The sequence below is a fragment of the Oncorhynchus mykiss genome, chromosome 1, assembly GCF_057628025.1.
Source record: "Oncorhynchus mykiss isolate SJ-2025 chromosome 1, ASM5762802v1, whole genome shotgun sequence".
NCBI lineage: Eukaryota > Metazoa > Chordata > Actinopteri > Salmoniformes > Salmonidae > Oncorhynchus > Oncorhynchus mykiss.
The window spans coordinates 17,970,771-17,985,411 of record NC_143022.1 but is presented as its reverse complement, the minus strand read 5'-3'; the positions used below and the strand labels follow the sequence as shown (position 1 = coordinate 17,985,411).

General features: G+C 41.4%; 1 protein-coding gene across 4 annotated transcripts; it reads right to left on the bottom strand.

Moving 5' to 3' along the window:
* Nucleotides 1-271: 271 nt before the first annotated feature.
* Nucleotides 272-14,042, bottom strand: LOC110491738 (phospholipase A2 inhibitor gamma subunit B). 4 transcript variants are annotated; one of them, XM_021565464.3, is made up of 6 exons: nucleotides 13,707-14,042; nucleotides 12,821-12,972; nucleotides 12,566-12,676; nucleotides 12,204-12,368; nucleotides 7,035-7,157; nucleotides 272-792 (listed from the first exon to the last, which is right to left on the bottom strand). In XM_021565464.3, the coding sequence occupies exons 2-6, from the start codon at nucleotides 12,867-12,869 to the stop codon at nucleotides 566-568; spliced, it is 675 nt and encodes a 224-aa protein (XP_021421139.2). In that variant the 5' UTR covers nucleotides 12,870-12,972; nucleotides 13,707-14,042; the 3' UTR covers nucleotides 272-565. The 4 variants fall into 4 exon arrangements, with proteins under 4 accessions (XP_021421139.2, XP_021421226.2, XP_021421305.2 ...); XM_021565551.3 differs by having other exon boundaries at nucleotides 12,821-12,953; XM_021565630.3 differs by having other exon boundaries at nucleotides 12,566-12,619; nucleotides 13,707-14,032.
* Nucleotides 14,043-14,641: the final 599 nt, after the last annotated feature.

Genomic DNA, 14,641 nt, shown 5'->3' with positions numbered 1-14,641 from the left:
CTGTTCCCCGGCAGGTTTTCCTCTCCTCTGTAGAAGAAGTGTAGAGAGAAACTGAATCCACTAAGTCAAATAAAAAAGACTGTCTAAGTTTATTTTCTGTTTGGACGGTAGCATTCTGTATGATTAGGTTCTCCCATACACTCTGTTATTATTTGGATTTAAGAGTGTTAATTAGCTATTATCCCTATCTGTTAAAAAATCAAATAAGCATTAATTCCTAATAAAATAAAAAATATTGTGTGATTGGTTTACGTTCACAATAAGATAACACTTTATTTCCATTTTGGTAAAGTGATAGAAACTTTATTGGCATTGACAGATTATTTGTTTTAAACTTACAAGCAATCCCACTTTATCAAATATACAGAATAATATATAAGAAAGTATTTCCTCAAGCAAGCATATATAATGTCACAGGGCATCATCTGGCAAATTCCATATAAACAACAGATTTTCAATTATAGTACGTATTTCACAATACATAAAAATCATTGTACATTCTGTTGTTTTGTAATCAATGCATTATGTTGTCAGATGAGTCCCGATATGTTCATCTCTGTTTATATCAGATGAGTTTGCTGATAGTGAGGCCCAGCAGCAGAGGGACTAGGCTCAGTCTAATGGACCAGGCTGTGTTATGGGCTTTGGTTACAGTTACAGGTAAAGGGGCTGTGTTACAGGTGAATTGCACAAAGTTGATGTAACTTGAGGGCAGCAGTTGATCAATATAGTTGCACACGTTGGTAGATGTACAGCCCTGGATGTTCACCATATAATTGATTGAGCCAAGTACTGTCAAAGAGAACAACATATTTAATTTTCCGAACATCTTTCTCTCATAGAACAACTAAAATCTAATTATTTTGAATCAACAATAATACCATGAGCTCCAACAGTATTGGGACAGTGACACATTTGCTGTTTTGGCTCTGTACTCCAGTACTTTGAAATTATACAATGACTTGAGGTTAAAGCGCAAACTGTTGGCTTTAATTTGATGATATTTTCATCCATATCGGGTGAACTGTTTTAGAAAATATGTGTATTACAGTTGTCAAAAGTTTAGTATTTGGCCCCATATTCCTAGCACACAATGATTACATCAAGCTTGTTACTCTACAAACTTGTTGGATGCATTTACTGTTTGTTTTGATTGTGTTTCAAATGATTTTGTGCCTAATAGAAATGAATGGTAAATAATGTATTGTGTCATTTTGGAGTAACTTAAAAAAAAAGAAGTAATAATAGAATATGTTTCTAAACACTTCTACATTAATGTGGAGGCTACCATGAATATGGTTAATACATGAATGAATCATGAATAATTATGAGTGAAGACACGACTCTGATGCATATGGGAATATCTTTGGTTTGTCGCCATGACATTCAGAAGCTGAGCTTCGACCTTCTAAATTTGAGGAGTCAAAGAAATTGGATTTGGGTTAGGAAGTAAATCTTATACAATGTTTGACTCTGTTCCTATCAATTGATCTAATCACTTTTTGTCAAATAGAATATGTACAATATAAATTGAGGGTTCATAATAAAACATAATAATACAATTTGGGGAAATCGGGTCTAGACTTAATTTGTATTATTATTCATAATATTATCATTAAAAAGCCTAACTCAAAGATGAATGAGCTTCAAAACAACAAACAACATTTTCCTAATTCCCTCAGATTAAACTAAATTAATCGGGTGGAGTCTGCCACTAGTACAGTCAGTTTAGTCATTTCAGCTATCCCCATTGAGACTGTGTCTGTGCCTCGATCTAGGTTGGGCAAAACTAAACATGGTGGTGTTCGCCTTAGCAATCTCAATGGAATAAAGACCTCCTCCATTCCTGTCATTATAGAAAGAGATTGTGATATCTCATCTCAAAATAGGGATACTTAATGTTAGATCCTTCACTTCCAAGGAAGTTATAGTCAATGAACTAATCACTGATCATATTTTTGATGTGACTGGCCTGACTGAAACATGGCTTAAGCCTGATGAATTGATTGTGATAAATGAGGCCTCTCCTCCTGGTTACACTAGTGACCATATCCCCCACGCATCCTGCAAAGGTGGAGGTGTTGCTAACATTTACGATACCAAATTTCAATAAAAAAAATAAAAAAATGACTGCGTTTTCATCTTTTGAGCTTCTAGCCATGAAATCTATGCAGCCAATTCAATCACTTTTTATAGCTATTATTTACAGGCCTCCTGGGCCGTATACAGTGTTCCTCACTGAGTTTGCTGAATTCCTATTGGACCTTGTAGTCATGGCAGATAATATCCACATCTTTGGTGACTTTAATATTCACATGGAAAAGTCCACAGACCCACTCCAAAAGGCATTTGGAGCCATCGTCGACTCAGTGGGTTTTGTCCAACATGTCTCCGGACCTATTCAACTAGCTCTGTGGTATATAGAAAATACCCGAGCCTTGAAGCAAGCTTCCAGAAAATTGGAACGGAAATACACCAAACTGGAAGTCTTCCGATTAGCTTGAAAAGACAGTACCGTGCAGAATTGAAGAGCCCTCACTGCTGATCGATCATCCTATTTTTCCAATTTATTTGAGGAGAATAAGAACAATCCTACAATTATTTTTTATACTGTCGCAAAGCTAGCTAAAAAGCGGCATTCCCCAAGAGAGGATGGCTTTCACTTCAGCGGTGATAAATTCATGAACTTCTTTGACGAAAACATCATGATCATTAGAAAGCAAATTACGGACTCCACTTTAAATCTATTTATTTCTCCAAAGCACAGTTGTCCTGAGTCTGCACAACACTGCCAGGACCTAGGATCAAGGGAGACACTCAAGCTTTTCAAATCGTATTTCTCTTGACACATTCATGAAAATAGTCAAAACCTTCAAGCTACATACTGGACCCTATTCCGACTAAACTACTGAAAGAGCTGCTTCCTGTGCTTGGCCAACCTATGTTGAACATAATAAACGGCTCCCTATCCACCGGATGTGTACCATACTCACTAAAAGTGGCAGCAGTAAAAGCCCATCTCCCAGAAAATATTAAAAACCATTGGCCTATATCAAACATCCCATTCCTCTATAATTGTAGAAAAAGCTGTTTCCCAGCAACTCACTGTCTTCCTGAAGACTAACAATGTATACGAAACGCTTCAGTCTGGTTTTAGACCCCATCATAGCACTGAGACTGCACTCTTGAAGGTGGTAAATTACCTTTTAATGGCATCAGGCCAAAGTTCTGCATCTGTCCTCGTGCTCCTAGACCTTAGTGCTGCTTTTGATACCATCGATTGGGTGAGATTGGGAACCCAAGTTGGTCTACACGGACAAGTTCTGGCCTGGTTTAGATATTATATGTCAGAAAGTTATCAGTTTGTCTCTGTGGATGGTTTGTCCTCTGACAAATCAGCTGAAAATGTTGGTGTTCCTCAAGGTTCCGTTTTAGGACCTCTATTGTTTTCCCTATATATTTTACCTCTTGGTGATGCCATTCAGAAACATAATCTTAAATTTCTCTGCTATGTGGACGATACACAGCTGTACATTTCGATGATACATGGTGAAGCCCCAAAATTGCCCTCCCTGGAAGCCTGTGTTTCAGACATAAAGAAGTGGATGGTGGCAAATGTTTTACTTTTAAACTCAGACAAAACAGAGATGCTAGTTCTAGGTCCCAAGAAACAAAGAGATCTTATGTTGGATCTGACAATTAATCTTGATGGTTGTACAGTCATCTCAAATAAAACTGTAAAGGACCTCGGCGTTACTCTGGACCCTGATGATTCAGAAAAATGAATCCATGTCACTTCTAAATTAGACTACTGCAAAGCTCTACTATCCGGCTACCCGGATAAAGCACTAAATAAACTTCAGTTAGTGCTAAACACGGCTGCTAGAATCTTGACTAGAACCAATAAATGTGATCATATTACTTCAGCGCTAGCCTCTCTACACTGGCTTCCTGTTAAGGCTAAGGCTGATTTCAAGGTTCTATTGCTAGCCTACAAAGCATTACATGGGCTTGCTCCCATCTATCTTTCCGTTTTGGTCCTGCCGTACATACCTACATGTATGCTACAGTCACAAGACGCAGGCCTCCTTATTGTCCCTACAATTTCTAAGCAAAGAGCTGGAGGCAGGGCTTTCTCCTATAGAGCTCAATTTTTATGTTATGGTCTCCCTATCCATGTGAGAGACGCAGACTCGGTCTCGACCTTTAAGTCTTTATTGAAGACTCCTCTCTCCAGTAGGTCCTATGATTGAGTGTAGTCTGGCCCAGGTGTGTGAATGTGAACGGAAAGGCACTGGAGCGTCAAAACACCCTTGCTGTCTCTGCCTGGCCGGTTCCCCTCTCTCCACTGGGATTCTCTGCCTCTAACCCTATTACACTGGCTTACTGGTGCTCTTCCATGCCGTCCCTAGGAGGGGTGCGTCACTTGAGAGGGTTGAGTCTGACGTGATCTTCCTGTCCGGGTTGGCGCTCCCCTCGGGTTCGTGCCGTGGGGGAGATCTTCATGGGCTACTGTATACTCGGCCTTGTTTCAGGATGGTAAGTTGGTGGTTGAAGATATCCCTCTAGTGGGGTGGGGGCTGTAATTTGGCAAAGTGGGTGGGGTTATATCCTGCCTGGTTGGCCCTGTCCGGGGGTATAGTCGGACGGGGCCACAGTGTCTCCCGATGCCTCCTGTCTCAACCTCCAGTATTTATGCTGCAATAGTTTGTGTTGGGGGGCTAGGGTCAGTCTGTTAAATCTGGTGTATTTCTATTTTCTTATCTGGTGTCCTGTGTGAATTTAAGTATGCTACCTCTAATTCTCACTCTCTCTTCTCTCGGAGGACCATGCCTCAGGACGACCTGGCCTGATGACTCCTTGCTGTCCACAGTCCACCTGGTCATGCTGCTGCACCAGTTTCAACTGTTCTGCCTGCGGCAATGGAACACTGACCTGTTCACCGGATGTGCTACCTTGTCCCGGACCTGCTCTTTTCGACTTTCTCTCTCTACCACACCTGCTGTCTCTAACTCTGAATGATCAGCTATGAAAAGCCAACTGACATTTACTACTGAGGTGCTGACCTGTTCCACCCTCTACAACCACTGTGATTATTATTATTTGACCCTGCTGGTCATCTATGAATGTTTGAACATCTTGGCCATGTACTGTTATAATCTCCACCCGGCACAGCCAGAAAAGGACTGGCCACCCCTCAGAGCCTTGTTCCTCTCTAGGTTTCTTCCTAGGTTCCTGCCTTTCTAGGGAGTTTTTCCTAACCACCATGCTTCTACATCTGCATTGCTTGCTGTTCGGGGTATTAGGCTGGGTTTCTGTACAGCACGTTGTGACATCGGCTGACGTAAAAAGGGCTTTATAAATACACTGCTCAAAAAAATAAAGGGAACACTTAAAATTCCCAATGTAACTCCAAGTCAATCACACTTCTGTGAAATCAAACTGTCCAATTAGAAAGCAACACTGATTGACAATACATTTCACATGCTGTGCAAATAGAATAGACAACAGGTGGAAATTATAGGCATTTAGCAAGACACCCCCAATAAAGGAGTGGTTCTGCAGGTGGGGACCACAGACCACTTCTCAGTTCCTATGCTTCCTGGCTGATGTTTTGGTCACTTTTGAATGCTGGCGGTGCTTTCACGCTAGTGGTAGCATGAGACGGAGTCTACAACCCACACAAGTGGCTCAGGTAGAACAGCTCATCCAGGATGGCACATCAATGCGAGATGTGGCAAGAAGGTTTGCTGTGTCTGTCAGCGTAGTCTCCAGAGCATGGAGGCGCTACCTGGAGACAGGCCAGTACATAAGGAGATGTGGAGGAGGCCGTAGGAGGGCAACAACCCAGCAGCAGGACCGCTACCTCCGCCTTTGTGCAAGGAGGAGCAGGAGGAGCACTGCCAGAGCCCTGCAAAATGACCTCCAGCAGGCCACAAATGTGCATGTGTCTGCTCAAACGGTCAGAAACAGACTCCATGAGGGTGGTATGAGGGCCCAACGTCCACAGGTGGGGGTTGTGCTTACAGCCCAACACCGTGCAGGACGTTTGGCATTTGCCAGAGAACACCAAGATTGGCAAATTCGCCACTGGCACCCCGTGCTCTTCACAGATGAAAGCAGGTTCACACTGAGCACGTGACAGACGTGACAGTCTGGAGACGCCGTGGAGAACGTTCTGCTGCCTGCAACATCCTCCAGCATGACCGGTTTGGCGGTGGGTCAGTCTTTGGGGGGCCGCACAGCCCTCCATGTGCTCGCCAGAGGTAGCCTGACTGCCATTAGGTACCGAGATCAGATCCTCAGACCCCTTGTGAGACTATATGCTGGTGTGGTTGGCCCTGGGTTCCTCCTAATGCAAGACAATGCTAGACCTCATGTGGCTGGAGTTTGTCAGCAGTTCCTGCAAGAGGAAGGCATTGATGCTATGGACTGGCCCGCCTGTTCCCCAGACCTGAATCCAATTGAGCACATCTGGGACATCATGTCTCGCTCCATCCACCAACGCCACGTTGCACCACAGACTGTCCAGGAGTTGGCGGATGCTTTAGTCCAGGTCTGGGAGGAGATCCCTCAGGAGACCATCCGCCACCTCATCAGGAGCATGCCCAGGTGTTGTAGGGAGGTCATACAGGCACGTGGAGGCCACACACACTACTGAGCCTCATTTTGACTTGTTTTAAGGACATTACATCAAAGTTGGATCAGCCTGTAGTGTGGTTTTCCACTTTAATTTTGAGTGTGACTCCAAATCCAGACCTCCATGGGTGGATAAATTTGATTTCCATTGTTAATTTTTGTGTGATTTTGTTGTCAGCACATTCAACTATGTAAAAAGTATTTAATAAGAATATTTCATTCATTCAGATCTAAGATGTGTTATTTTTGTGTTCCCTTTATTTTTTTTAGCAGTGTACATTTGATTGATATAGGCTATCTCACATAGCATTTTACATTTTTTTGGGGGGGAACACCTGATCTATAGTTGCACAAATGTGATGAGTTTTTGTATCATGAACAACAAAACAAGTCACCATTGCCGCTGAAGCTCAAGCACTGGTCCTCCACCCCCAGGCAGGCCACAGTGCTGTTATGCACAACGCCTTGGAAGCTGCTGTAAGAGGTACATTGTCTTCCGTTAGCCAGTGAACTCGGGGCTGTAGGAAGAGAACGGAAATGTATATCAGTGGATATGCATTCTACAGTACATTCAGTGGACATAGCTAGCTCCAGGATCTAAAAATAACTATTTTCATTGGTAATGCAATGGAAACACATTCAGGAAGCATATTGTCCTGGTTCAGATAGCGGAATTGAGCCAATGACACAGTACAGTGGGGTCTGACATTGTTGACACCCTTGATACAGATAAGTAATAATGACTGAATGAAATAAATCATTTAAATAAATATTTTGTATGCAATAAAACTAGGGACATATGATTTTATACTAATAAAACTGCTCAGCGAAAGAGACTGTTTAACAAGTAATAGGTTCTTTCTCAAAAAGGTAGGGGTGAAATTGACACCCCTAAAAATTCATATACAGTGGGGCAAAAAAGTATTTAGTCAGCCACCAATTGTGCAAGTTCTCCCACTTAAAAAGATGAGAGAGGCCTGTAATTTTCATCATAGGTACACTTCAACTATGACAGACAAAATGAATAGAAAAAAATCCAGAAAATTACATTGTAGGATTTTTAATGAATTTAATTGCACAGTATGGTGGAAAATATGTATTTGGTCAATAACAAAAGTTTATCTCAATACTTTGTTATATACCCTTTGTTGGCAATGATAGAGGTCAAACGTTTTCTGTAAGTCTTCACAAGGTTTTCACACACTGTTGCTGGTATTTTGGCCCATTCCTCCATGCAGATCTCCTCTAGAGCAGTGATGTTTTGGGGCTGTTGCTGGGCAACACAGACTTTCAACTCCCTCCAAAGATTTTCTATGGGGTTGAGATCTGGAGACTGGCTAGGCCACTCCAGGACCTTGAAATGCTTCTTACGAAGCCACTCATTCGTTGCCCGGGCGGTGTGTTTGGGATCATTGTCATGCTGAAAGACCCAACCACGTTTCATCTTCAATGCCCTTGCTGATGGAAGGAGGTTTTCACTCAAAATCTCACGATACATGGCCCCATTCATTCTTTCCTTTACACGGATCAGTCGTCCTGGTCTCTTTGCAGAAAAACAGCCCCAAAGCATGATGTTTCCACCCCCATGCTTCACAGTAGGTATGGTGTTCTTTGGATGCAACTCAGCATTCTTTGTCCTCCAAACATGATGATTTGAGTTTTTACCAAAAAGTTATATTTTGGTTTCATCTGACCATATGACTTTCTCCCAATCTTCTTCTGGATCATCCAAATGCTCTCTAGCAAACTTCAGACGTGCCTGGACATGTACTGGCTTAAGCAGGGGGACACGTCTGGCACTGCAGGATTTGAGTCCCTGGCGGTGTAGTGTGTTACTGATGGTAGACTTTGTTACTTTGGTCCCAGCTCTCTGCAGGTCATTCACTAGGTCTCCCCGTGTGGTTCTGGGACAGGTGTCTTTTATACTGATAACAAGTTCAAACAGGTGCCATTAATACAGGTAACGAGTGGAGGACAGAGGAGCCTCTTAAAGAAGAAGTTACAGGTCTGTGAGAGCCAGAAATGTTACTTGTTTGTAGATGATCAAATACTTATTTTCCACCATAATTTGCAAATAAATTCATTAAAAATCCTACAATGTGATTTTCTGGATTTTCTTCTACTCATTTTGTCTGTCATAGTTGAAGTGTGCCTATGATGGAAATTACAGGTCTCTCTCATCTTTTTAAGTGGGAGAACTTGCACAATTGGTGGCTGACTAAATACTTTTTTGCCCCACTGTAAATAAAGTAGTCAAAAGTGTAGTATTTGGTCCCGTATACCTAGCACACAATGACAACATCAAGCTTGTGACTGAATGCCTTTGCAGTTCTTTGTTTGTGTTTCAGATTATTGTAATGTATTGTGTCATTTTGGTGTCACTTTTATTGTAAATAAGAATAGAATATGTTTCTGAACACTTCTACATTCATGTCGATGCTACCATGATTACGGCTAATGCTGAATGAACCTTGAATAATGCTGAGTGAGAAAGTTAGAGGGTGAAATATCATACCCCTCTGTTATTGGTAATGGAAAGTTTAGAATGTCTTGGCGGCAAGATCTTTTAATTTATTTGACCTTTATTTCACTAGGCAAGTCAGTTAAGAACAAATTCTTATTTTACAATGACGGCCTACTCCGGCCAAACCATCCCCTAACCCGTACGACGCTGGGTCAATTGTGCGCCGCCCTAGGGACTTCTGATCACGGCCGGTTGTGATACAGCCAGGGACCAAACCAGGGTCTGTAGTGATGCCTCTAGCACTGAGATGCAGTGCCTTAGACCGCTGCACCACTCGGGATTCATTCAGGATTATCTGTAATCATGGTAGTTAATGTAGAAGAGTTTAGAAACATATTCAATTATTATTTGTAAAAAAAGTCACTCCAAAATAACAATGCATTATTTACCACTGTTGCTTTGTCAATAATAGGGGATTGGATTCGAAAACCACTCAGTATCTGGTGTGACCACCATTTGCCCCATTCAGCGCATGCAGCGCATTTGCCTCATCTCATTCGCATAGAGTTGATCAGGCTGCTGATTGTTGCCAGTGGAATGTTGTCCCACTCCTATTCAATGGCTTTGTGAAGTTGCTGGATATTGGCGGGAACTGGAACATGCTGTCGTACGCGTCGATCCAGAGTATCCCAAACATGCTCAATGGTGACATGTTTGTTGAGTATGCAGGCCATGGAAGAACTGGGACATTTTTAGTTTCCAGGAATCATGTACAGATCCTTGCTGCATTGGGCCGTGCATTATCACGCTGAAACATGAGGTGATGGTGGCGGATGAATGTCACTACAGTGGGTCTATGGATCTCGTCACGGTATCTCTGTGCATTCAAATTGCCATCGATAAAATGCAATGGTGTTCGTTGCCCGTAGCTTATGCCTGCCCATACCATAACCCCACTGCCACCGTGGGGCACTCTGTCCACAACATTGACATCAGCAAACCGCTTGCCACACAATGCCATACACGCTGTATGCCATCTGCTCAGTACAGTTGAAACCGCGATTCATCCGTGAACAGCACACTTCTCCAGCATGCCAGTGGCCATCGAAGGTGAGCCTTTGCCCACTGAAGTTGCTTACGACGCCAAACTGCAGTCAGGTCAAGACCCTGGAGAGGACAACGAGCATGCAGATAGGCTTTCTTGAGACGGTTTCTGACAGTTTGTACAGAAATGATTTAGTTGTACAAACACAGTTTCATCAGCTGTTTGGGTGGCTGGTCTCAGACAATCCCACAGGTGAAGAAACAGGATGTGGAGGTCCTGGGCTGGCTTGGTTACACATGGTCTGCGGTTATGAGACCGGTTGGACGTACTGACAAATTCTCTAAAACGTTAGGGAAATGAACATTGAATTATTTGGCAACAGCTCTGGCAGAAATTCCTGCAGTCAGCATGCCAATTGCACGCTCCCTCAAAACTGAAGACATTTGTGGCATTGTGTTGTGTGACAAAACATTTTAGAGTGGCCTTTTAATGTCCCCAGCACAAGGTGCACCTGTGTAATGATCATGCTGTTTAATCAGCTTCTTGATATGCCACACCTGTCAGGTTAATGGATTATCTTGGTAAAGAAGAAATGCTCATTAACAGGGATGTAAACAAATTTGCTCACAACATTTTAGAGAAATCATGAAACGTGGGACCAGCACTTGACATGTTGCGTATAAATTTTTGTTCAGAGTAATCAATATATGATCTTGCGAGACAGTGATTCAGCTTTGATCTAACTTTACTTAACAAGCACCATTGTGAGAAGTGGTAATCTTCTATTTGTAATAATAATAATACGTGATGAGTAGGTCTATAAGGCGTAGGTTCTACAAGGACAAAAAAATAAACTTTGATTTGATCAGCTTGGACACATGGTTACAATATACCCTATTACAGAATAAAAGAAGACCGAGAGGTGAACTATCAATTAATATAATTTATTTGCATAGATTTTGTCATCAAATCATTTGACCAAGTAGTGAACATAAATAATTACTAAGAAGAATAGCAGGAAATTCATTTTAAAACAGCCATACAATCAATCTTTTAGCGTGGTGTATTTAGGCATCTTAATAAAATATCATCAAAATGCATTATTACCTCCAACTTGGCCTAATTCCCATTTTCAATCCCCCATACCATGGTAGACTGGGACCTGTGTCTCAACCAATAGTCAATGTAGGCTAAATATCCCAAGCAGGGCTACAGCAACTTCCAGAGAGGGTCAGGCTCTTGGGCTTTGCAGGGGCCACTCTGGTTTGTGTGTCCTTGGGAGAACGTTGTCGCAGTAACCAAGTGGTCACATATAGATCTGGGTTCCATTCAGTGGTGGTCGGTCCGTTTAAGATTAGGGAGGACAATAATCTTTTTATGAGCGTGGCCTTATTTCTATTACAGCATTTTGGATGACGGTCATTCATATTCCATTCTACCAGCTCAATGTAACATCAATAGGTTTAGGCTACTATATGACACTTGCATTTTCCCTGTATCCATCATGAGGTTGTTACAACCTAGCCAATAAATGAAAGTTTACAACGTAGGTCCACAGGTCGAGAGAAACATTTGAGTAATCAAGGTGACAGACAGTGACACATTCAATACTGCCTTGCACACCCTTGCCTGCATCTAGCTGATCTAGGGTGAAATCATTAGTCCAACATTTGTAAACAAGAGGTTCTATTGGACAAATTCAGGTATCTGAATTTAGTTTGCTTCCGTTGAAGATTTTTTTTTCAACAGAATCGGCAGAATGAATACATCCCTGATCATACGCAAACACAGTTCACTTTCATATTAGCCACATACAAACAGCATGATCACTTGGAGGGAGGGGGGGGGGGGGGGGGGGCGCTATGGGATTTAGTTAAGATGCTCTAAAGAGGTAGGGTTTCAGACATTTTCTGAAGATGGGCATGGATGCTGTCCAGATATGTAAGAAACACACTCGGATCATATATTTCTTCAAACTATGACAATTGAAATCAGGACATCAAATACATTGTTGAAAACCACATTTAATTTAAGTAAAGGACACAAGTCTCTTACCAGACAGAGTTTCCTTGTTGCACCCATTGGTGTTACAGCAGAGCTGGTTAGAGGCAGCCCTTATGATGCCCAAGTTCCCTGACACTGTGACTTCAGTGTTAAGAGGAGTTACACAGATGGAGGATGGTGAACACATTTTGAGTACCACGGTGGTATTATCGGGACCTTCACCAGTAACAGATCCAAAACCAGAGAAGAATAGATCAATTTAGAATATAAAGAAATAATATCATAGAGCAATGAGTCAATTACACTGTAATCTTACAGGAGTGTTCAAAAGCATCCTTCATGAGGAAGCTAACAGCATAATTTAATTTGTCTTGAAGCGTTAGCATGTAGTGGACAACAAACTCTAAACACACCTTGTATGGTTCTGGTTGCAGTGAGACATCTTTCATTTGAGGATGGACAGGTAACTAAAGAAGAGTTTGTACATGCTGCATCAGTACAGTTGAAACACTGCAGCATCTCAACTGAAAAACAAGAACATTTAAACAAATGTACTGTAAAGGCCATTTAGCTATGATGAATATTTACACAGGCATTTGGGAGTGATGCAGTTAAGAAACCATTTATCTTGGTAGACACCTCTAATTGTGAGAGGTCAGTGGTGTTACCTGAGCAGAAGTGAATGCAGATGAGAGAGAGAGTCAAGATGAGCTTCATCGTGGACAGATAGACAAGCAGGTGAACAGCAGTGGTACTGTGGGCTGATCTGGGCTGGTAGACAGGCAGGTGTGCAGTGGTACTCTGGGTTGGGAAACAGGTCCTTATAAACCAGTGAGGAGGAGGAAATGTGGAGACAGAGATTGGGAGGAATGTGAAGTAAAAGTATCTTAATAGAAAATGAAGTAAAAGTGAGTCACCCAGTAAAATACTACTTGAGTAAAAGTCTAAAAGTATCTGTTTTAAAATATACTTAAGTGGTGGACAAAGTATTCAATTGTCATACTTGAAAGTAAAAAGTAAATGCTGAAACATATAAAAATGTAAAATATATAAAATTCCTTAATTTAAGCAAACTAGACGGAATTATATAAAAAAAAAAAACATTTAACAGACAGGGACACACTCCAACTCAGACATAATTTAAAAACCCAGTAAGAATGGCAACGTGTTACTTTGATACAGTACATTAATCATACCATATTGTTGTCTTGAGTGAGCATTTGTATTCTAACACCTGACTACTTTTAGGTGTCAAGGAAAACATATGGGAGTAAAACGTACATATTTTGCTTAGGAATGTAGTGGAGTAAAAGTTAAAGTTGTCAACAATATAAATAGTAAAGTACATACAGATACCCCAAAGAACTGCGTAACTAGTTCTTTCAAGTATTCTTACACCACTGGCTGAAGGATGGACATGCAGATAGTGGAAAGAGGACATGAGAGAATGCCAGAAAGATGGAAAGCAATTCTAACAGAACCACAAAAAAATGCTAAAGAAGGGAAATGTTATGATTTATGATCAATAGATTTTAAACATTAAATACAACTCACCAATATCTTGCATTAAATGAAAATGCTCTATGATGGTTTCGAAAAAGACAGACAAACACCCAACGAGGCAGGAAGTAACAGGCGTATTTCAGTGGTGGCACTTTTATTTAACAAGAGAGGGGGATGTAGAAACTCATGTTGCGTTCATAACTAGTGGTAAAATTGGAAAATGTGCGAACAAGCTGTGTCTACCATAAACTAAAAGTACAGTTATCATGCCCGTAAACAAATAATAGTGTTCAAAAACCATATTAATAGATTGTGTTTATAAATGATGTTTTGTTGCATTTAGGTGCCAGAAAAGCTGTGATGCTAGATTTCAGCATGTGGGAGAAGGCGGATCTCAGAGAGATCCCATTAGTAATTTGCAGTTGGAGGGGCGTGTACTTTCATGTAAGACAGTTTCAAGGTGTGACAGCTGGTGTGCAGGTTAGCTACAGTACACGTGGTTTGGCTGCATTACAAGTTAAAATGCTCTGCAATAACAAAAATGCTCCAATAATCTATCGTACTGTACAACCATGGTGAATTGAAGTCTGTAAAGGAACACTCAACCCACCTATGAACATACCGTACCTTCAAAGGTAAAAGATAGATGCATAGGGGTTTAATTAATCCATAGAGTGGATGAACCTAACTGGACCTAGTGATTCTGCTAATAAACACCAACTCTTAGAAAAGCAGCTAGAAAAAAATAACATATCAGTTATATCACCAGGTCATAGCAACAAGTTCCCATTTTGTTTTATACAGACTGACAAATCCAATTCTTTATTTTACAGTTCATGTGTGGTAAGAGTTAAACCAATGCAAAACCACTCAGCTGACAGACAATGCAGACTCCAGAGGCAGGAAGTGAGTGGTTGAACACAGGAAGGTTAAAAGAGAGATCAGATCCGCTTTCAGCCTTAGACCACATCCTGTTATGTGCTCCA

Excerpts from the sequence above, each read along its gene's own strand:
- LOC110491738 (XM_021565464.3), bottom strand. The coding sequence starts at position 12,869 with ATGAAGCTCATCTTGACTCTCTCTCTCATCTGCATTCACTTCTGCTCA. Across the intron at positions 12,677-12,820 it reads CTGCATTCACTTCTGCTCAG|TTGAGATGCTGCAGTGTTTC; the intron begins GTAACACCACTG and ends CTTGTTTTTCAG. Across the intron at positions 12,369-12,565 it reads TGCAACCAGAACCATACAAG|GTCCCGATAATACCACCGTG; the intron begins GTGTGTTTAGAG and ends TTACTGGTGAAG.